Source organism: Oncorhynchus kisutch, unplaced genomic scaffold (genome assembly GCF_002021735.2).
Source record: "Oncorhynchus kisutch isolate 150728-3 unplaced genomic scaffold, Okis_V2 Okis09a-Okis19a_hom, whole genome shotgun sequence".
Taxonomy (NCBI): domain Eukaryota; kingdom Metazoa; phylum Chordata; class Actinopteri; order Salmoniformes; family Salmonidae; genus Oncorhynchus; species Oncorhynchus kisutch.
The window spans coordinates 6,257,879-6,280,958 of NW_022261985.1; the positions used below are offsets into that span (position 1 = coordinate 6,257,879).

The window sequence follows — 23,080 nt, forward strand, 5'->3', positions numbered from 1 at the left end:
TGTATCTCTCTCTCTCTCTCTCTCTCTCTCTCTATGTATCCCTCTATCAATTCAATTCAATTCAATTCAAGGGCTTTATTGCCAAAGCAAGTGAGGTAGACAACATACAAAGTGAATATATAAAGTGAAAAACAACAAAAATTTACAGTAAACATTACACATACAGAAGTTTCAAAACAGTAAAGACATTACAAATGTCATATTATATATATATATATACAGTGTTTTAACAATGTACAAATGGTTAAAGGACACAAGATAAAATAAATAAGCATAAATATGGGTTGTATTTACAATGGTGTTTGTTCTTCACTGGTTGCCCTTTTCTCGTCTTGCTGCTGTGATGGCACACTGTGGAATTTCACCCAGTAGATATGGGAGTTTTTCAAAATTGGATTTGTTTTCGAATTCTTTGTGGATCTGTGTAATCTGAGGGAAATATGTGTCTCTAATATGGTCATACATTGGGCAGGAGGTTAGGAAGTGCAGCTCAGTTTCCACCTCATTTTGTGGGTCTATCTCTCTCTTTCTCTCTCTCTCGCTCTCTCTCTCTCTCTCTCTCTCTCTCTCTCTCTCTCTCTCTCTCTATGTATCTCTCTCTCTCTCTGTATCTCTCTAGCTCTCTGTATCTCTCTAGCTCTCTCTTTCTCTCTCTCTGTATCTCTCTAGCTCTCTCTCTCTGTATCTCTCTAGCTCTCTCTCTCTCTGTATCTCTCTAGCTCTCTCTCTCTCTCTGTATCTCTCTATCTCTGTCTCTCTCTCTCTGTGTGTTCTCTGAAATGTCAACACCAGGGGCATACAGGCTGTGTGTGTATGACCGTGTGGCGTATGACCATGTACGTATGTATGTATGTGTGTGTGTGTGTGTGTGTGTGTGTGTGTGTGTATGTATGTATGTATGTGTGTGTGTGTGGTGTTGCACTGCCAGTGAGACAGCGGGCAACCGGGGGAGTCCTGCAGCTCAATGAGTCAGCATGGCAGGGAGGAGAGAGAGAGGGAGAGAGAGAGAGATGGTGACAGTTGGAGGGAGAAGGGAGGGAGAGATGGTGACAGTTGGAAGGAGGGAAAGGGAGGGAGAGATGCTGACAGTGGAGGGAGAAGGGAGGGAGAGATGGTGACAGTTGGAAGGAGGGAAAGGGAGGGAGAGATGGTGATAGTTGGAGGGAGGGAAAGGGAGGGAGAGATGGTGATAGTTGGAGGGAGGGAAAGGGAGGGAGAGATGGTGACAGTTGGAAGGAGGGAAAGGGAGGGAGAGATGGTGACAGTTGGAAGGAGGGAAAGGGAGGGAGAGATGGTGACAGTTGGAGGGAGGGTAAGGGAGGGAGAGAGAGAGAAAGTGATGGAGGGAGAAACGGATGGAGAAAAAGGGGGATTGTATTATCCAGACTGTCTCAGGGTTAGAGTCTGAAGCCCCCTGTATTATCCAGACTGTCTCAGGGTTAGAGTCTGAAGGCCCCTGTATTATCCAGACTGTCTCAGGGTTAGAGTCTGAAGGCCCCTGTATTATCCAGACTGTCTCAGGGTTAGAGTCTGTAGGCCCCTGTATTATCCAGACTGTCTCAGGGTTAGAGTCTGATGGCCCCTGTATTATCCAGACCGTCGGTGTGTTTTTCCTACATTCTCTCTGTGTTCTATTGGCTCAGTCACAGCTGCCTCCATCAGCAGAATATAATGGCCCTGCCTTCTGAGAGGCCTGTTAATTGTGTTCAGTGGGAGAGAGAGAAAGAGAGAGAGGGAGGAGGACAAAGGACAGGAGAGGAGAGAGAGAAACAGAGGGAGGAGAAGGGGAGGAGAGGAGAGAGAGAGGAAGAGCGACATGTTCCCACACATTCTTTTGTAACTGTTCTCATGTCAGTCACTTCAGCCAGTAGAGGGACATGCCTGGTCCCACTGTGTCAGAGCCATGAGGAAGTTCCAGTCACAAATGCCTCTGTCTGCCAGCCCAGTGCACTGATGCAACTGTCAAACCATTCTGTCTCTATAAGGCAGCAGGCTCACCATGACAGACCCAGTGATTCCCAAGGGACTGACAGGCTGAGCTGAGACCACTGTTGCTGGTTTAGGGAAGTGGTCTGGAGAATTATCAACTTACATGTCTGTCTTCAAGATACTGTATTCTCATCATTCAGCTCTGTACTGTATTCTCTCCATTCAGCTCTCTACTGTATTCTCTCCATTCAGCTCTCTACTGTATTCTCTCCATTCAGCTCTGTACTGTATTCTCTCCATTCAGCTCTCTACTGTATTCTCTCCATTCAGCTCTCTACTGTATTCTCCCCATTCAGCTCTCTACTGTATTCTCCCCATTCAGCTCTGTACTGTATTCTCTCCATTCAGCTCTCTACTGTATTCTCTCCATTCAGTTCTCTACTGTATTCTATCCATTCAGCTCTGTACTGTATTCTCTCTACATTCAGTTCTCTACTGTATTCTCACCATTCAGCTCTCTACTGTATTCTCTCCATTCAGTTCTCTACTGTATTCTATCCATTCAGCTCTGTACTGTATTCTCTACATTCAGCTCTGTACTGTATTCTCTACATTCAGCTCTGTACTGTATTCCCAGTCAGACTCCGAGCATCTCTTCTAGTCTGACTCATAACTATTTCATAACAGATAAAGAGTTGAACTGTGTTGTAGCTGGCCTCATTCTTCCCATTGTCTGTAAGTCACCTCAGGACAGCTGAGGAGGCCCGTTATAGCTACATTCACTGAGGTGGTAAATTCCACAAAAATTGAAGCACATTCATGAGTCGGTTTGTTTTCATTAAGACCTTTTATCTAATCAAGATCCAGCTATTAAGACCTTTTATCTGGTCATGATCCAGCTATTAAGACCTTTTATCTGGTCATGATCCAGCTATTAAGACCTTTTATCTGGTCATGATCCAGCTATTAAGACCTTTTATCTGGTCATGATCCAGCTATTAAGACCTTTTATCTGGTCATGATCCAGCTATTAAGACCTTTTATCTGGTCATGATCCAGCTATTAAGACCTTTTATCTGGTCATGATCCAGCTTTTAAGACATTTTATTTGGTCCCCCTCCTGTAGTCTGGTTGTTTGTCTCTCTCCCTCCTGTAGAGAGGAGTCTGGTTGGTTGTCTCTCTCCCTCCTGCAGAGAGGAGGCTGGTTGGTTGTCTCTCTCCCTCCTTCTACAGAGAAGAGCCTGGCTGGTTATCTCTCTCCCTCCTTCTGCAGAGAGGAGGCTGGTTGTCTCTCTCCCTCCTGCTGCAGCGAGGAGGCTGTTTGGTTGTCTCTCTCCCTCCTTCTACAGAGAGGAGGCTGGCTGGTTGTCTCTCCCTCCTGCAGAGAGGAGTCTGGCTGGTTGTCTCTCTCCCTCCTGCAGAAGAGGAGGCTGGTTGGTTGTCTCTCTCCCTCCTCCTGTAGAGAGGAGTCTGGTTGGTTGTCTCTCTCCCTCCTTCTACAGAGAGGAGGCTGGCTGGTTGTCTCTCTCCCTCATGCAGAGAGGAGGCTGGTTGGTTGTCTCTCGCCCTCCTGCAGAGAGGAAGCTGGCTGGTTGTTTCTCTCCCTCCTGCAGAGAGGAGTCTGGTTGGTTGTCTCTCTCCCTCCTGTAGAGAGGAGGCTGGCTAGTTGTCTCTCTCCCTCCTGCAGAGAGGAGGCTGGTTGGTTGTCTCTCGCCCTCCTTCTACAGAGAGGAGGCTGGCTGGTTGTCTCTCCCTCCTGCAGAGAGGAGTCTGGCTGGTTGTCTCTCTCCCTCCTGCAGAAGAGGAGGCTGGTTGGTTGTCTCTCTCCCTCCTCCTGTAGAGAGGAGTCTGGTTGGTTGTCTCTCTCCCTCCTTCTACAGAGAGGAGGCTGGCTGGTTGTCTCTCTCCCTCATGCAGAGAGGAGGCTGGTTGGTTGTCTCTCGCCCTCCTGCAGAGAGGAAGCTGGCTGGTTGTTTCTCTCCCTCCTGCAGAGAGGAGTCTGGTTGGTTGTCTCTCTCCCTCCTGTAGAGAGGAGGCTGGCTAGTTGTCTCTCTCCCTCCTGCAGAGAGGAGGCTGGCTGGTTTGAAAGCCTGGAGCCTGACATTCCCCTCACATGGCTGTCTTGACAGGGAGAAGGAGGGAGAGGAGGAGAGAGAGAGGGAGGGAGAGGAGGAGAGAGAGAGGGAGGGAGAGAGAGAGGGAGGGAGAGGAGGAGAGAGAGAGGGAGGGAGAGGAGGAGAGAGAGAGGGAGGGAGAGAGAGAGGGAGGGAGAGGAGGAGAGAGAGAGGGAGGGAGAGGAGGAGAGAGAGAGGGAGGGAGAGGAGGAGAGAGAGAGGGAGGGAGAGGAGGAGAGAGAGAGGGAGGGAGAGGAGGAGAGAGGGAGGGAGAGGAGGAGAGAGAGAGGGAGGGAGAGGAGGAGAGAGAGAGGGAGGGAGAGGAGGAGAGAGAGAGGGAGGGAGAGGAGGAGAGAGGGAGGGAGAGGAGAGAGAGATAAGAGAAGCGGGGGAGAGAGGCATAATGAGAGAGAAGGACCCTTCATACTGGAGGTGTGTGTGTGTGTGTTTATATGCCCGAGTCTCAGTATCTTTATGGGCATGGGGAACATATGTAGATAATAAACAAAAGTGAAGTAAACAATAAAAATGAACAGTAAATATTACTGAAGTTACAAAAGAATAAAGACATTTAAATGTCATATTATATATATATACAGTGTTGTAACAATGTACAAATTGTTAAAGTACAAAAGGGAAAATAAATAAATGTAAATATAGGTTGTATTTACAATGGTGTTTGTTCTTCACTGGTTGACCTTTTCTCGTGGCAACAGGTCACACATCTTGCTGCTGTGATGCAGACTGTGGTATTTCACCTAGTAGATATGGGAGTTGATCAAAATCTGGATTGTTTTTGAATTCTTTGTGAATCTGTGTAATCTGAGGGAAATATGTGTCTCTGATATGGTCATACATTTGGCAGGAGGTTAGGAAGTGCAGCTCATTTTCCACCTCATTTTGTGGGCAGTGAGCACATAGCCTGTCTTCTCTTGAGAGCCATGTCTGCCTACGGCGGCCTTTCTCAATAGCAAGGCTATGCTTACTGAGTCTGTAGATAGTCAAAGCTTTCCTTAAGTTTGGGTCAGTCACAGTGGTCAGGTATTCTGCCGCTGTGTACTCTCTTTGTAGGGCCAAATAGCATTCTAGTTTGCTCTGTTTTTTTGTTAATTCTTTCCAATGTGTCAAGTAATTATCTTTTTGTTTCCTCATGATTTGGTTGGGTCTAATTGTGCTGTTGTCCTGGGGCTCTGTAGGGTGTGTTTGTGTTTGTGAACAGAGCCCCAGGACCAGCTTGCTTAGGGGACTCTTCTCCAGGTTCATCTCTCTGTAGGTGATGGCTTTGTTATGGAAGGTTTGGGAATCGCTTCCTTTTAGGTGGTTGTAGAATTTAATGGCTCTTTTCTGGATTTTGATAATTAGTGGGTATCGGCCCTAATTCTTCTCAGCATGCATTATTTGGTGTTTTACGTTGTACACAGAGGATATTTTTGCTGAATTCTGCATGCAGTGTCTCAATTTGGTGTTTGTCCCATTTTGTGAAGTCTTGGTTGGTGAGCGGACCCCAGACCTCACAACCATAAAGGGCAATGGGCTCTTTGACTGATTCAAGTATTTTTTGCCAAATCCTAATTGGTATGTCAAATATTATGTTCCTTTTGATGGCATAGAAGACCCTTCTTGCCTTGTAGTCTCTACTTCTCTCTCTCTCTTACTTCTCTCTCTCTCTGTCTCCTCTCTCTCTCTCTCTCTCTCTGTCTTCTATCTCTCTCTCTCTCTTCTCCTTCTCTCTCTCTCTCTCTCTTCTCCTCTCTCTCTCTCTCTTCTCCTCTCTCTCTCTCTCTTCTCCTTCTCTCTCTCTTTCTCTCTCTCTTCTCCATCTCTCCCTCTCTCTCTCTCCTCCATCTCTCTCTCTCTCTCTCGCTCTCTTTCTCTCTCTCTTTCTCTCTCTTCTCCATCTCTCTTTCTTTCTCTCTCTTTCTCTCTCTCTCTCTTCTCCATCTCTCTTTCTCTCTCTTTCTCTCTCTCTTTCACTCTCGCTCTCCCTGTCTCCCCTCTCTCTCTCTTTCTCTATCTCTCTCTGTCTCTCTCTCTCGCTCTCCCTGTCTCCCCTCTCTCTCTCTTTCTCTATCTCTCTCTGTCTCTCTTTCTCGCTCTCCCTGTCTCCCCTCTCTCTCTCGCTCTCCCTGTCTCCCCTCTCTCTCTCTTTCTCTCTCTCTCTCTGTCTCTCTCTCTCTCTCTCTCTCCCTGTCTCTCTCGATCTCCCTGTCTCCTCTCTCTCGATCTCCCTGTCTCCTCTCTCTCTCTCTCTCTCTCTCTCTCTCGATCTCCCTGTCTCCTCTCTCTCTCTCTCTCTCTCTCTCGATCTCCCTGTCTCCTCTCTCTCTCTCTCTCTCTCTCTCTCTCGATCTCCCTGTCTCCTCTCTCTCTCTCTCGCTCTCTCTCTCTCTCTCTCTCTCTCTCTCTCTCTCTCTCTCTCTCTCTCTCTCTCGATCTCCCTGTCTCCTCTCTCTCTCTCTCTCTCTCGATCTCCCTGTCTCCTCTCTCTCTCTCTCTCTCTCTCTCTCTCTCTCTCTCTCGATCTCCCTGTCTCCTCTCTCTCTCTCTCTCTCTCTCTCTCTCTCGATCTCCATGTCTCCTCTCTCTCTCTCGATCTCCCTGTCTCCTCTCTCTCTCTCTCTCTCTCTCTCTCGATCTCCCTGTCTCCTCTCTCTCTCTCTCTCTCTCTCTCTCTCGATCTCCCTGTCTCCTCTCTCTCTCTCTCTCTCTCTCTCTCTCTCTCGATCTCCCTGTCTCCTCTCTCTCTCTCTCTCTCTCTCTCTCTCTCGATCTCCCTGTCTCCTCTCTCTCTCTCTCTCTCTCTCTCTCTCTCTCTCTCTCTCTCGATCTCCCTGTCTCCCCTCTCTCTCTCTCTTCCTCCGATCTTGATTTGCTGTTCACTTTTCCTCCATACTCCACCTCCTCTCTCATGACGTCTTTCTCCATCTCCCCTCTCCTCCACACTGCTGATTCATGTTGGAGCATCTTTACCTCCTGTCTTTTCTCACCTCTCTCTCTCTTTCCTTGAGTCGTGATGTCGCAGAAGAGAAGGGGTATGTGTGTGTGTGTCTGTGCCTGTGGTGTGTGTGTAGTATGTGTGTGAAGGCGGTGCTGATCACCTGGTTGGGAGTTTGTGATGGGAGGGGGGGGGGGGGGGGTGCCTGAGGACACCACAGTGATGCCAGCTGGTACACTAACAGTAGTCCAGGGATCTGGTCTTCTCTGGGTCAGGGAGTGTTGTAGTCCAGGGATCTGGTCTTCTCTGGGTCAGGGAGTGTTGTAGTCAGGTCCTGTTCTTCTCTGGGTCAGGGAGTGTTGTAGTCAGGTCCTGTTCTTCTCTGGGTCAGGGAGTGTTGTAGTCCAGGGATCTGTTCTTCTCTGGGTCAGGGAGTGTTGTAGTCCAGGGATCTGTTCTTCTCTGGGTCAGGGAGTGTTGTAGTCAGGTCCTGTTCAGATCTGGGTCAGGGAGTGTTGTAGTCCAGGGATTTGGTCTTCTCTGGTTCAGGGAGTGTTGTAGTCAGGTCCTGTTCAGATCTGGGTCAGGGAGTGTTGTAGTCAGGTCCTGGTCTTCTCTGGGTCAGGGAGTGTTGTAGTCCATGGATCTGTTTTTTTCTGGGTCAGGGAGTGTTGTAGTCCAGGGATTTGGTCTTCTCTGGGTCAGGGAGTGTTGTAGTCAGGTCCTGGTCTTCTCTGGGTCAGGGAGTGTTGTAGTCAGGTCCTGTTCAGATCTGGGTCAGGGAGTGTTGTAGTCAGGTCCTGGTCTTCTCTGGGTCAGGGAGTGTTGTAGTCCAGGGATCTGGTCTTCTCTGGGTCAGGGAGTGTTGTAGTACAGGGATCTGTTCTTCTCTGGGTCAGGGAGTGTTGTAGTCAGGTCCTGTTCTTCTCTGGGTCAGGGAGTGTTGTAGTCAGGTCCTGGTCTTCTCTGGGTCAGGGAGTGTTGTAGTCAGGTCCTGGTCTTCTCTGGGTCAGGGAGTGTTGTAGTCCAGGGATCTGTTCTTCTCTGGGTCAGGGAGTGTTGTAGTCAGGTCCTGTTCAGATCTGGGTCAGGGAGTGTTGTAGTCCAGGGATTTGGTCTTCTCTGGGTCAGGGAGTGTTGTAGTCAGGTCCTGGTCTTCTCTGGGTCAGGGAGTGTTGTAGTCAGGTCCTGTTCTTCTCTGGGTCAGAGAGTGTTGTAGTCAGGTCCTGGTCTTCTCTGGGTCAGGGAGTGTTGTAGTCAGGTCCTGGTCTTCTCTGGGTCAGGGAGTGTTGTAGTCAGGTCCTGGTCTTCTCTGGGTCAGGGAGTGTTGTAGTCCAGGGATCTGGTCTTCTCTGGGTCAGGGAGTGTTGTAGTACAGGGATCTGTTCTTCTCTGGGTCAGGGAGTGTTGTAGTCAGGTCCTGTTCTTCTCTGGGTCAGGGAGTGTTGTAGTCAGGTCCTGGTCTTCTCTGGGTCAGGGAGTGTTGTAGTCAGGTCCTGGTCTTCTCTGGGTCAGGGAGTGTTGTAGTCCAGGGATCTGTTCTTCTCTGGGTCAGGGAGTGTTGTAGTCAGGTCCTGTTCAGATCTGGGTCAGGGAGTGTTGTAGTCCAGGGATTTGGTCTTCTCTGGGTCAGGGAGTGTTGTAGTCAGGTCCTGGTCTTCTCTGGGTCAGGGAGTGTTGTAGTCAGGTCCTGGTCTTCTCTGGGTCAGGGAGTGTTGTAGTCAGGTCCTGGTCTTCTCTGGGTCAGGGAGTGTTGTAGTCAGGTCCTGGTCTTCTCTGGGTCAGGGAGTGTTGTAGTCAGGTCCTGTTTTTCTCTGGGTCAGGGAGTGTTGTAGTCAGGTCCTGGTCTTCTCTGGGTCAGGGAGTGTTGTAGTCAGGTCCTGGTCTTCTCTGGTTCAGGGAGTGTTGTAGTCAGGTCCTGGTCTTCTCTGGGTCAGGGAGTGTTGTAGTCCAGGGATCTGTTCTTCTCTGGGTCAGGGAGTGTTGTAGTCAGGTCCTGTTCAGATCTGGGTCAGGGAGTGTTGTAGTCCAGGGATTTGGTCTTCTCTGGGTCAGGGAGTGTTGTAGTCAGGTCCTGGTCTTCTCTGGGTCAGGGAGTGTTGTAGTCAGGTCCTGGTCTTCTCTGGGTCAGGGAGTGTTGTAGTCAGGTCCTGGTCTTCTCTGGGTCAGGGAGTGTTGTAGTCAGGTCCTGGTCTTCTCTGGGTCAGGGAGTGTTGTAGTCAGGTCCTGGTCTTCTCTGGGTCAGGGAGTGTTGTAGTCAGGTCCTGGTCTTCTCTGGGTCAGGGAGTGTTGTAGTCCAGGGATATGGTCTTCTCTGGGTCAGGGAGTGTTGTAGTCAGGTCCTGTTCTTCTCTGGGTCAGGGAGTGTTGTAGTCAGGTCCTGTTCTTCTCTGGGTCAGGGAGTGTTGTAGTCAGGTCCTGGTCTTCTCTGGGTCAGGGAGTGTTGTAGTCAGGTCCTGGTCTTCTCTGGGTCAGGGAGTGTTGTAGTCAGGTCCTGTTTTTCTCTGGGTCAGGGAGTGTTGTAGTCAGGTCCTGGTCTTCTCTGGGTCAGGGAGTGTTGTAGTCAGGTCCTGGTCTTCTCTGGTTCAGGGAGTGTTGTAGTCAGGTCCTGGTCTTCTCTGGGTCAGGGAGTGTTGTAGTCCAGGGATCTGTTCTTCTCTGGGTCAGGGAGTGTTGTAGTCAGGTCCTGTTCAGATCTGGGTCAGGGAGTGTTGTAGTCCAGGGATTTGGTCTTCTCTGGGTCAGGGAGTGTTGTAGTCAGGTCCTGGTCTTCTCTGGGTCAGGGAGTGTTGTAGTCAGGTCCTGTTCTTCTCTGGGTCAGGGAGTGTTGTAGTCAGGTCCTGGTCTTCTCTGGGTCAGGGAGTGTTGTAGTCAGGTCCTGGTCTTCTCTGGGTCAGGGAGTGTTGTAGTCAGGTCCTGGTCTTCTCTGGGTCAGGGAGTGTTGTAGTCAGGTCCTGGTCTTCTCTGGGTCAGGGAGTGTTGTAGTCCAGGGATATGGTCTTCTCTGGGTCAGGGAGTGTTGTAGTCAGGTCCTGTTCTTCTCTGGGTCAGGGAGTGTTGTAGTCAGGTCCTGTTCTTCTCTGGGTCAGGGAGTGTTGTAGTCTGGTCCTGGTCTTCTCTGGGTCAGGGAGTGTTGTAGTCAGGTCCTGTTCAGATCTGGGTCAGGGAGTGTTGTAGTCCAGGGATTTGGTCTTCTCTGGGTCAGGGAGTGTTGTAGTCAGGTCCTGGTCTTCTCTGGGTCAGGGGGTGTTGTAGTCAGGTCCTGGTCTTCTCTGGGTCAGGGAGTGTTGTAGTCAGGTCCTGGTCTTCTCTGGGTCAGGGAGTGTTGTAGTCAGGTCCTGGTCTTCTCTGGGTCAGGGAGTGTTGTAGTCAGGTCCTGGTCTTCTCTGGGTCAGGGAGTGTTGTAGTCCAGGGATATGGTCTTCTCTGGGTCAGGGAGTGTTGTAGTCCAGGGATATGGTCTTCTCTGGGTCAGGGAGTGTTGTAGTCAGGTCCTGGTCTTCTCTGGGTCAGGGAGTGTTGTAGTCAGGTCCTGGTCTTCTCTGGGTCAGGGAGTGTTGTAGTCAGGTCCTGGTCTTCTCTGGGTCAGGGAGTGTTGTAGTCAGGTCCTGGTCTTCTCTGGGTCAGGGAGTGTTGTAGTCAGGTCCTGGTCTTCTCTGGGTCAGGGAGTGTTGTAGTCAGGTCCTGGTCTTCTCTGGGTCAGGGAGTGTTGTAGTCCAGGGATATGGTCTTCTCTGGGTCAGGGAGTGTTGTAGTCCAGGGATATGGTCTTCTCTGGGTCAGGGAGTGTTGTAGTCAGGTCCTGGTCTTCTCTGGGTCAGGGAGTGTTGTAGTCAGGTCCTGGTCTTCTCTGGGTCAGGGAGTGTTGTAGTCAGGTCCTGGTCTTCTCTGGGTCAGGGAGTGTTGTAGTCAGGTCCTGGTCTTCTCTGGGTCAGGGAGTGTTGTAGTCAGGTCCTGGTCTTCTCTGGGTCAGGGAGTGTTGTAGTCAGGTCCTGGTCTTCTCTGGGTCAGGGAGTGTTGTAGTCAGGTCCTGGTCTTCTCTGGGTCAGGGAGTGTTGTAGTCAGGTCCTGGTCTTCTCTGGGTCAGGGAGTGTTGTAGTCCAGGTCCTTCTTTTTTTCTCTTCTCTTCTTTTATGTTTCCCTTGGGTCTTGACTTTCACTCACACCTCCGAATGTGATCACACCATCCTCTCTTCCGCTCTTCATCTGTCCTGTGTGTTATGTGTTGTGTGTGTTTGCTCTTGTCTGTGTGTGTATGAGAGCGACAACGTCATTCATTCAGCACCACTCACAGATGGCTGATGTTGCTTAGTAACCAGGTCGCCTGTAAAATCATGACAGACTGTCCCTTCGTTGTCCTGAGAGACATAGAGAGAGAGGATATGTACAACAATAGATATTCTAGAATGAGCTCTGTGGAGTATACAGTATATAATACACAGTGTATCAATGTGAAGTGACCAGTGTTCAATGTCTCTATATACATGGGACAGCAGTGATGTGTGTGTGTGTGTTTATGAGTGAGTGTGTGTGTGTGTGTGTAAGCGCAAGATACTATGTGTGTGTTTTTGTGTGATTGAGTGTGTGGGTGTATGTTTGCAAAAAGCTCTCTAAGATGCAGGGCAGAGTACAGGTGGGCAGCTATGGATGGCTCTTCAGCAGTCTGATGGTCTGGTGATAGAAGCTGTTTCAGAGTCTGTTGGTCTGAGATCTGATGCTCCTGGAACATCTGCCAGACTGTAGCAGAATGAACACTACGTGGCTGAGGTCCCTGATGATCTTCCTGGCCTTCCTTCCACACTGAGGGGTGTAAATGTCCCCGAGGGCAGGCGGCGTACCCCCGGTGTTCAGGGCCCCTTGGAGGTCAGGCCCCCTGGAGGTCAGGCCCCCTGGAGGTCAGGCCCCCTGGAGGTCAGGGCCCTTGGAGGTCAGGCCCCCTGGAGGTCAGGCCCCCTGGAGGTCAGGGCCCTTGGCCTTGCCCTGCATGCTCGGTCGGTATTTCGGCCTTGATTACTACAAGTGTAGGTAGCTGGCTCGACTAACTAGATGTATTTAAGTGACATGGACTAATTTAGTGACGGTCAGTGAGTAACATATAGAGTAAAACATGTAAACAGGAAAACTAATGATGCACAAGTAAGTTTCAAAAAAATTGTCTGACTGTAATTTGAGACCCCAACCGAGTTCCCCCACAAAATGTAAAAAAATCATACGGTATGTAATGACGGCGATGCCGGTGTTACGTTGGGCTGGCGATCGAGGGCGGTGCAGTTGCCGTACCAGGCGGTGATGCAACCCGACAGAATGCTCTCAACGGTGCATCTGTAGAAGTTTGTGAGGGTCTCAGGGGCCATTGCAAATGTCTTTAGCCGTCTGAGGTTGAAGAGGCGCTGTTGTGCCTCCTTCACTACAATGTGATGAGACCATGTCAAGGTCCTCTGTGATGCGAACGCTGAGGAACTTGGACGGTTTTGACCTTTCCCACTGCAGCCCTGTCGATAGAGATGTGGGCGTGCTCTTCCTTCTGTCTCCTGTAGTCCAAAATCAGCTCCTTGGTTTTGTCGACGTTGAGGGAGAGGTTATTGACCTTTCACCTCTCCACCAGGGCTCTAACCTCTAACCCTGTAGGCTGTGCCGTCGTTGTTGGTGATCACTACCACTGTTGTGTCGACAGCAAACCTTTATCGTTCAGGTCCAATACCTGGCATAGAGAGTTCTTGACTTATTTAGTTACCCAGTCGTGTGTGAACAGGGAGTACAGGAGGGGGGGTGAGTACACGCCCCCACGTGGCAGAGGTGTTGTAGCCTACCACCTAGGGTCGGTCCCGTCAGGAAATCCAGGATCCAGTTGCACATGGAGGAGTTCAGAACCAGGGCCTGAGCTCAGTGCGCAGCTTGGAGGGTTTACTATGGTGTTGAAGGCTGAGTTGTAGTCAATGAGCAGTGTTCCCACATAGGTATTCACATAGGTATTCCTCTTGTCCAGGTGGGCAGCGTGGAGATCTTTTTGGACGCTGTTCAAGTTGCGTCATTTGGTTCAGTCAGCTTGTTTAGGCACAGGAACAATGGGGGGCATATTGAAACATGTGGGGCCAGCGGACTGGGATAGGGAGAGATTGAATATGACCGTGAACACTCCTGCCAGATGATCTGCTCATGCTCTTAGGACGTGGCTCGGGATGCCAGTTTACACGCTTGAAAAGATTTACTCGAGAACCCACAATCCTCTTGGGCCTGCGTCGGTGGTCGGTGTGGTTTTTCTCGAAGCATGCAGAATAAAACAATGTTTTCCCAGCAAACCAGGAACATTCCCAGAACATTAGCTAAGATTCCATTAGGTTCTAGTTAGGGTTTTTATCTAACATCAGGATGATAACATCCCCAAAACATTGAGAGAATTCTTTTGATGACCAAATATTAGTATTTATCAAATAAATGTCTAAATTGAAATATTCTCCTAACATTCACTAAGATGTTGTACACAACATCGGTAACAACTCTTACAGAACATTGTTCAGAAGTTCTCATTAGGTTTCCAGGTTATGTAATAACACAATGTACCAGAAACGTTTTCCCAGCAAACCAAAATTGATTCTGTGAAAGTTCACCTTTAAAAAATGGCACCCGATATAATTAGAGACGTTTGATATGGTCCCCCCTGGTTTATTTTTATATCTCTATGGGTTAGTTACTGTAGAAGGTTAAAAAGGACACATCAAATTCCTGATTCACCATACTGCCATGGCTATATAGTGAACAAAAATAAGATAGCTTCCCTCGTGGAACAGACGAAAACAAACCTGGTTTGGGAACCAAACATTGCAGCTTCAAACCCAACATGTGCAGATTGTAAACACATGATGTGTATAAAATATTGTTGTGATTGTATGGTTACACTTAAATGCTGTTGAAATGTTCTGTGAATGAAATGAGAATGCCATGTGTCTCTATATAATCTACAAGACAGTCCTCAAATGTGAATTGTCATTAAATCTGGAGAGAAACTTCATGGGGTCGTATTCCAACCTGATTTAATTTGCATGCTGACAATGATGTGGTGATATTACGTAAAGCTTATATATATATCTATATAATATATTTTCTAAACGTTCTTGAAATGTTCAGAGGACCTCCAAGAAAATGTAAAATGTAGATTTCGTGAACACACTGTAAATGGAATACTATGTTTAACCTGAAACATATATGCTATGAACTTCTTACAACATTAAGGAATGTCCTGTGCAGCCTAACTTTGTATGAACCTGTCTCTTGTAATGTACCCACACTGTTCACACAATCTAATTAAATGTTCTGGGAACCTTTAAAGAACTCAGAAACGCTCTTCTGTCAACGTTCTTGCAACATCAGGGGAATGTTTTGTGTCCGCTGATACAGACATTATCTGAATGGCAGCGCACTGGACAGCTTTAGTGTTTTGGGAATCTCTTCTCATGTTCCCACAATGTTCCCACAATGTTTTAGGAACTTTTAGGAATGTTTTAGGAACTTTTAAAGAACAAAAATGTGTTCTGGGAATGTTCTTGCCAATGTTTTTTTGCAACCTAATAGAAACATTTTAACAAGCAACACAACTGTGTTTTGGGAACATATCTCGTGTCATGTCCACACAATGTTCCCAATACCTAATGAAACATTCTGGGACCCTTTAAAGAACAGACTAAATGTGTTCTGGGAACGTTCTTTGTCACATCATGTTAATGTTTTTTTTGCACCGTAAAATAAACATTTTAGAATCATCCAACTGGACAGTTTTTGTGTTTTGGGAACATATATTTTGTGGTGTCCCCACAATGCTCTCAGCAGACTGTTCCCACAACGTAGTGAAACATTCTGGGAACATTTCAAGAAGAGAATAAATGTGTTCTGGGAATGTTTTTGTAACATCAGGTGAATGTTTTATTCACCCTAAAATAAACATTGTAGATTTTTTTTTTACCTTTATTTAACTAGGCAAGTCAGTTAAGAACAAGTTCTTATTTTCAATGACGGCCTACTGGGAAACAGTGAGTTAACTGCCTTGTTCATGGGCAGAACAACAGATTTGTACCTTGTCAGCGCGGTGATTCAATCTTGCAAACTTTCGGTTACTAGTCCAACGCTCTGACCACTAGGCTACGCTGCCGCCCCTCACAACTAGAATCATCCGCACAACTGGACAGTTTTTGTGTTGTGCATAACATATTCTCCCTCCACCCTTTGGTGGTATGGATAACTTGTAATTATGTCTCCAGAGAAACTTATATTCCGATAAAGGTCAGTTTTATTCAATTACTATAGGAGGAATGATGTGTTGATACTGATACAGAAACACTGAGGAAAGATTAAAACACTGAGGAAAGATCAACTATTTCTGTAGTATTAGTTAATTAATCAATAAGGCCCGAGGGGTTGTGGTATATGGGCAATATACCACGGGAACGACGCAACGTGGAGTGCCTTGACACAGCCCTTAGCCGTGGTACATTGGCCATATACCACAAACCCCCAAGGTGCCTTATTGCTATTATAAACTGGTTACCAACATAATTAGAACAGTAAAAATACATGTTTTGCCATACCTGTGGTATACGGTCTGATATACCACGGCTGTCAGCCAATCAGCATTCAGGGCTCGAACTACCCAGTTTATAGTAAGGTGTAACTAACTTTGTGTATAACAAAATGCTGTGTTCAGTTAGACTAGTCATTCCACTAGATGGTACTGCTGCTGTCATAAATATAGAGCACAGGAAGAAATGCATGTATGTCTGGAATATACAATCAGAACTACACAGTACCATCAGAACTACACAGTACAATCAGAACTACACAGTACCATCAGAACTACACAGTACAATCAGAACTACACAGTACAACCAGAACTACACAGTACAATCAGAACTGCATAGTACAATCAGAACTACACAGTACAATCAGAACTACATAGTACAATCAGAACTACGTAGTACAATCAGAACTACACAGTACAATCAGAACTACACAGTACAATCAGAACTACACAGTACAATCAGAACTACACAGTACAATCAGAACCACATAGTACAATCAGAACTACACAGTACAATCAGAACTACACAGTACAATCAGAACTACATAGTACAATCAGAACTACGTAGTACAATCAGAACTACGTAGTACAATCAGAACTACACAGTACAATCAGAACTACACAGTACAATCAGAACTACACAGTACAATCAGAACTACACAGTACAATCAGAACTACACAGTACAATCAGAACTACACAGTACAATCAGAACTACATAGTACAATCAGAACCACATAGTACAATCAGAACTACATAGTACAATCAGAACTACACAGTACAATCAGAACTACACAGTACAATCAGAACTGCATAGTACAATCAGAACTACACAGTACAATCAGAACTACACAGTACAATCAGAACTATACAGTACAATCAGAACCACATAGTACAATCAGAACTACACAGTACAATCAGAACTACACAGTACAATCAGAACTACATAGTACAATCAGAACTACGTAGTACAATCAGAACTACACAGTACAATCAGAACTACACAGTACAATCAGAACTACACAGTACAATCAGAACTACACAGTACAATCAGAACTACATAGTACAATCAGAACTACATAGTACAATCAGAACTACACAGTACAATCAGAACTACACAGTACAATCAGAACTACACAGTACAATCAGAACTACACAGTACAATCAGAACTACATAGTACAATCAGAACTACACAGTACAATCTGAACTACACAGTACAATCAGAACTACACAGTACAATCAGAACTAGACAGTACAATCAGAACTACACAGTACAATCAGAACTACACAGTACAATCAGAACTATACAGTACAATCAGAACTACACAGTACAATCAGAACTATACAGTACAATCAGAACTATACAGTACAATCAGAACTACACAGTACAATCAGAACTACACAGTACAATCAGAACTATACAGTACAATCAGAACTACACAGTACAATCAGAACTACACAGTACAATCAGAACTACACAGTACAATCAGAAATATATCAAATACACTGAATGGATAAAACCTGTTGTTTCCATGACAGACTGACCAGGTGAATCCAGGTGAAAGATATGATCCCTTATTGATGTCACCTGTTAAATCCACTTCAATCAGTGTAGATGAAGGGGAGGAGACATGTTAAATAAGGAGTTTTGAGCCTTGAGACAATTGAGACATGGACTGTATATGTGTGCCATTCAGAGGGTGAATCTCCTTTGAACAGGGTTTGGTAGTAAGTGCCAGGCGCACCGGTTTGAGTGTGCCAAGAACTGCAACGCTGCTGGGTTTTCCACGCTCAACAGTTTGCTGTGTGTATCGACAATGGTCCACCACCCAAAGGACATCCAGCCAACCTGACACAACTGTGGGAAGCATTGGAGTCAACATGGGCCAGCATCCCTGTGGAACGCTTTCGACACCTTGTAGCGTCCACGCCCAGAGGATTTAGGCTGATCTGGGGGCGAAAGCGGGTGCAACTCAATATTAGGAAGGTGTTCCTAATGTTTTGTACACTCAGTGTATATTTAAAATAAAACCTACGTTACTGTATTTACAACCCTCTCTACAGTACCACCAGAAATATACAACATTTCAAAACATATTTCAAATAAATGCACATTAACATATTTACAACTTTTAACATTTCATAGTTTTTGTAAGATCCTCTCGGATTCCACTGTCCTTCGTGAAACACGGTATGTAGCTTTGAAGCGCAGGTGCGACTCCAGACACCTGATAGCCACATCATCCACCTCAGGGTCAAACTTGTTAGCGATGAGGTGGTGATGTTGTAGGAGCCACCTGAGATCTCCAGCCCCGTAGACACAAATGGACCTCCTGTAGACACCCGAGCAGGGTGGATATGGGGCTCCGTTCCTCACATCTCCTTCCAGGGAACGCCACTTCACAATGCGAGCAATGGCGTTCATGTCTGATTCATGGTACTTGATGTGCGGAGGGTTAGATCCTGGTACAGAGGGCATTCGCTGCAGGGTGGCCCACAGGTGTTCATCAGGACTATAGGTGTCCTTCTCCCACTCCAACAGCGCCTGGACCTCCTGAGACTCCATCACGTGACGGACAAAGGCCCTGGACACCAGGAAGTAGGCGTTGCCAGAAAACATGGGGGTGCTGATTGGAGGAGGGCTCTTCCTAATGTTCGTCTTGACCACCATGTTGCTGGTGATTTTGTGGTGAAACTGCCATCTGTTGTTTTTATAGTCGTCGGTGGTCTCTGACTCCATGCTGTTCCTACCGTTCTGCAGCTTGAGGGCCTGAACCATCTCAGCGTTGGTCTTAATGGGGAAGTCTGTTCCACAGGTGTTGATCAGGTACCTCCACTGGACAGGTGACTTCAGGAGATCCTCCATACAGTTCAGATCGGCCTGCACTCTGGACCAGGAGGCGTATACCACACTCTCTAACTTACTGGCCACAAACACATTAGACAGACAGGATACGATAGCCCTCACTGCCGTCCTGAAGGCCTCCGAGGACTTCTGGTCGATGTGGACGCAGTACACGTTCTGAGGAGTGTACAGGGCACGCAAGAGCCGCTCAAACATCTCAATCTTGTCGTGGATGACCATGGAGTAGGCGATGGGGAACTCCTTCTCCTCCTGACTGAGAGGAACGGTGATGAACTCTCTTTCTGTGACGTACTGACAATCCTGAGTCACGTTGTGGTAGAAGGCCTCTGACAGCAGCTGCTGTTTCTTCATGGTCTTCAGCAGGAGGTTGAGCTGATCCCTCTCCAGACCCTGCAGGTCTCCCTGGATGATGGCTGAGCAGGCCGGCAGGTCGGTAGCGTAGTCCGGGGGCAGGAGGTCCAGAACGGGGAGAGGACTCCTGTCAGAGCCCGGCGGGCGTCTGAGAGCGGCCCACAGGAGCAGAGAGACGGATCCACTCAGGAGGATCAGAGAGAAGTTCTTGAAGAATCTCTGAGACCTGGACAACCGAACAGAAGCCATGAATAGTCCGTATAATCTTTCCATGTCAGGGTTCTCCTCACAGAATGGAAGAGTTGCACTACGCCACCTTGTGGACTGGTTGCGCCACTGTCATAAAAAAAAACATTATTTGTAATCATTTAAGGCCTGTTACCACACCCGAATGGAGTATTTCTTTGCTTTAGAGTGCAGAAAATGTCCTCCATCCCGCTGTACTCAGTAGCACCTCTTTGTTAAAAAAGATCCCTGGGAGAACCCTGTATGTGGTATTGCCTTTGTGGTATTAGTATCTATCAACACCACAGCTGAGGAGGAGGAGTTGCACACTGCTGGGCAACAGAAGGATGTGTCTCACCAGCACCTCACAGCTCAAATAAATGGCACACACCTCTCACACACCTCTGTTTAAAAGGAAGAGGTGGAATCATTAACTCTAGTGGGCGTTGTCTGTGGGCATGGTGTAAACACTAGGCTACCCTGCCGTCCCTACACTCTAACCACTAGGCTACCCTGCCGTCCCTACACTCTAACCACTAGGCTACCTTGCCGCCACCATGTTAGGACTGCCAGGCATACAGTCCTAACATGGCTGAGCCTCTCACGTTAAACAGCTGTCTGTCCTCTAGGCCATGTTCTGTTACAATCTCCACCCGGCACAGCCAGAAGAGGACTGGCCACCCCACATAGCCTGGTTCCTCTCTAGGTTTTTTCCTAGGTTTTGGCCTTTCTAGGGAGTTTTTCCTAGCCACCGTGCTTCTACACCTGCATTGCTTGCTGTTTGGGGTTTTAGGCTGGGTTTCTGTACAGCACTTTGAGATATCAGCTGATGTACGAAGGGCTATATAAATACATTTTATTTTATTTGATTTAGCTTTGAGGCGTGGGTCAAAGCAGCCTCATAAACGTGTTGAGTCAGACGTTCACCTTGCCGTACACAGTTGAAATATCTAGCCCGTACATTTTGAAATATCTAGCCCGTACATTTTGAAATATCTAGCCCGTACATTTTGAAATATCTAGCCCGTACATTTTGAAATACCTCGCCCGTACATTTTGAAATATCTAGCTCGTACATTTTGAAATATCTAGCCCGTACATTTTGAAATATCTCGCCCATACATTTTGAAATATCTCGCCCGTACATTTTGAAATATCTCGCCCGTACATTTTGAAATATCTAGCCCGTACATTTTGAAATATCTAGCTCGTACATTTTGAAATATCTAGCCCGTACATTTTGAAATATCTCGCCCGTACATTTTGAAATATCTCGCCCGTACATTTTGAAATATCTAGGTTTTTAAAGGACCATGGAAAAAAATGTCATACTACTGTCGTTGTCACAGTCCTATTGACTAACATGGTAGACCTCATATTACCAGACCACAACAACATCCCACCGCTGCTTTGACCATTCACGTCAGATAGGCACATTATTTTAATATTGAAATCATTTTACTTCCGTTCCATGAAATCCTTCAACATTTCACAATGTCACCTTTATCCACACTTATCACGTCCTGGTGTGGTGCAGAGGAACAGGGTTAGATGACAGCTGTCCGTGGTTAAACATGGTGTTTTATCACATCCTGGTTGCAGGTTAATATCCGTGACAAACATCCTAGACTCATTTTCCAACTCGTACAGCAAACACAGCCAGGTCTCAAAGGCAGAGTTGAGGCTGAGATTAATTTTTATAAAATGTGTTAATGATTGATGTTGAACATCGGTGTTATGGAGCTCCGTTGATGTCAGATAGGTACATTATTTAAATATTGAAATAATTGAGTCCTTGTACATGTCACCTGTTTCCACCCGTTCAGAGCCATGTTTTAAAAAAGTTTAGGTCAACTGACATCAAATAGGTAGTTAATATTAAAATCCTTTAAAATGTTATAATCTCACCTGTATGCTCATGTACTCATCTACAAACAGGCAGACAGACAGGCACACAAGGTTGAGTAAAAATATATCTATGGATCTGAATACAACATATAATGTTCTCTTAGATGGGTGACTGAGCTGTGTTCGGTGTTCAAAGCCCTCTGTGGACACCGTAGGATCCCATGCCTTATAATGGCACAAAGCCCTCTGTGAACACCGTAGGATCCCATGCCTTATAATGGCACAAAGCCCTCTGTGAACACCGTAGGATCCCATGCATTATAATGGCACAAAGCCCTCTGAACTCCGTAGGATCCCATGCATTATATTGGCACAAAGCCCTCTGAACTCCGTAGGATCCCATGCATTATAATGGCACAAAGCCCTCTCTGAACACCGTAGGATCCCATGCATTATAATGGCACAAAGCCCTCTGAACACCATAGGATCCCATGCATTATAATGGCACAAAGCCCTCTGAACACCGTAGGATCCCATGCCTTATAATGGCACAAAGCCCTCTGAACACCGTAGGATCCCATGCATTATAATGGCACAAAGCCCTCTGAACACCGTAGGATCCCATGCATTATAATGGCACAAAGCCCTCTGAACACCGTAGGATCCCATGCATTATAATGGCACAAAGCCCTCTGTGAACACTGTAGGATCCCATGCATTATAATGGCACAAAGCCCTCTGTGAACTCCGTAGGATCCCATGCATTATAATGGCACAAAGCCCTCTGAACTCCGTAGGATCCCATGCCTTATAATGGCACAAAGCCCTCTGTGGACTCCGTAGGATCCCATGCCTTATAATGGCACAAAGCCATCTGTGAACACCGTAGGATCCGATGCATTATAATGGCACGAAGTCTCTCTCCGTTTCCACCCTCTCAGCGGAGCAGACTTGAAGTGTCAAGGTTTCAGAACCCCACATTTGCATATGAGGTGACGTGTCACATTTTCTGGCCTAAAGACGGGTTAGTTGACAACGTTATAAAAACACGAGATCGCCAGCTTGTATTCCTGGTCCAACGCTCTTACCACTAGGCTACCCTGCCGCCCCAATGAGGCCCCACTGGTCCAACGCTCTTACCACTAGGCTACCCTGCCGCCCCAATGAGGCCCCCCTGGTCCAACGCTCTTACCACTAGGGTACCCTGCCGCCCCAATGAGGCCCCCCTGGTCCAACGCTCTTACCACTAGGCTACCCTGCCGCCCCAATGAGGCCCCGTTGGTTCAACACTCTTACCACTAGGCTACCCTGCCGCCCCAATGAGGCCCCCCTGGTCCAACGCTCTTACCACTAGGCTACCCTGCCGCCCCAATGAGGCCCCCCTGGTCCAACGCTCTTACCACTAGGCTACCCTGCCGCCCCAATGAGGCCCCCCTGGTCCAACGCTCTTACCACTAGGCTACCCTGCCGCCCCAATGAGGCCCCGCTGGTCCAACGCTCTTACCACTAGGCTACCCTGCCGCCCCAATGAGGCCCCCCTGGTCCAACGCTCTTACCACTAGGCTACCCTGCCGCCCCAATGAGGCCCCCCTGGTCCAACGCTCTTACCACTAGGCTACCCTGCCGCCCCAATGAGGCCCCCCTGGTCCAACGCTCTTACCACTAGGCTACCCTGCCGCCCCAATGAGGCCCCCCTGGTCCAACGCTCTTACCACTAGGCTACCCTGCCGCCCCAATGAGGCCCCGCTGGTCCAACGCTCTTACCACTAGGCTACCCTGCCGCCCCAATGAGGCCCCCCTGGTCCAACGCTCTTACCACTAGGCTACCCTGCCGCCCCAATGAGGCCCCCCTGGTCCAACGCTCTTACCTCTAGGCTACACTGCCGCCCCAATGAGGCCCCACTGGTTCGTTCAGCCCTTCCTATGTGGAAAATAAATGGGGAAAGAATGGAGTTTAGGAATAAATGCTGAAAATAAGGTCTGAGTTTATAAAGGCTGAGGAGATCTTATACGGTTTGTTCTATGAGATAATAGCAGTCAGTTAACACGACCTTTATGAATTATGAGGCTTGTTTTGATGACATAAATGCTCCAGAATTCACGAAAAGTGACATGATCTCTTGGAGATTATCTCGTAGAACAAAAGGTCTAAGCCTGTGAACCAAAGACCTTAGTTTAGGCGTTTATCCCAAAACCCTCCAAAAAAAACGCCATTTGTTTCCCCATAGCCTTTGTCCAACGAGC

The 23,080-nt window shown here is 47.5% G+C and overlaps 2 protein-coding genes across 7 annotated transcripts in view; one reads left to right on the forward strand and one right to left on the reverse strand.

Annotated features, from left to right (window-relative positions):
* Positions 1-23,080, forward strand: part of LOC116360602 (ELKS/Rab6-interacting/CAST family member 1-like) — a 475,628-nt gene that overhangs the window by 65,289 nt on the left and 387,259 nt on the right. The gene's annotated exons all lie outside the window — the stretch shown is intronic.
* Positions 17,371-19,685, reverse strand: LOC109886067 (beta-1,3-galactosyl-O-glycosyl-glycoprotein beta-1,6-N-acetylglucosaminyltransferase 3-like). Its single transcript, XM_031815526.1, has one exon. The coding sequence runs from the start codon at positions 19,034-19,036 to the stop codon at positions 17,687-17,689; it is 1,350 nt and encodes a 449-aa protein (XP_031671386.1). The 5' UTR covers positions 19,037-19,685; the 3' UTR covers positions 17,371-17,686.

Coding starts and splice junctions, on each gene's coding strand:
- LOC109886067 (XM_031815526.1), bottom strand. CDS start 19,036: ATGGAAAGATTATACGGACTATTCATGGCTTCTGTTCGGTTGTCCAGG.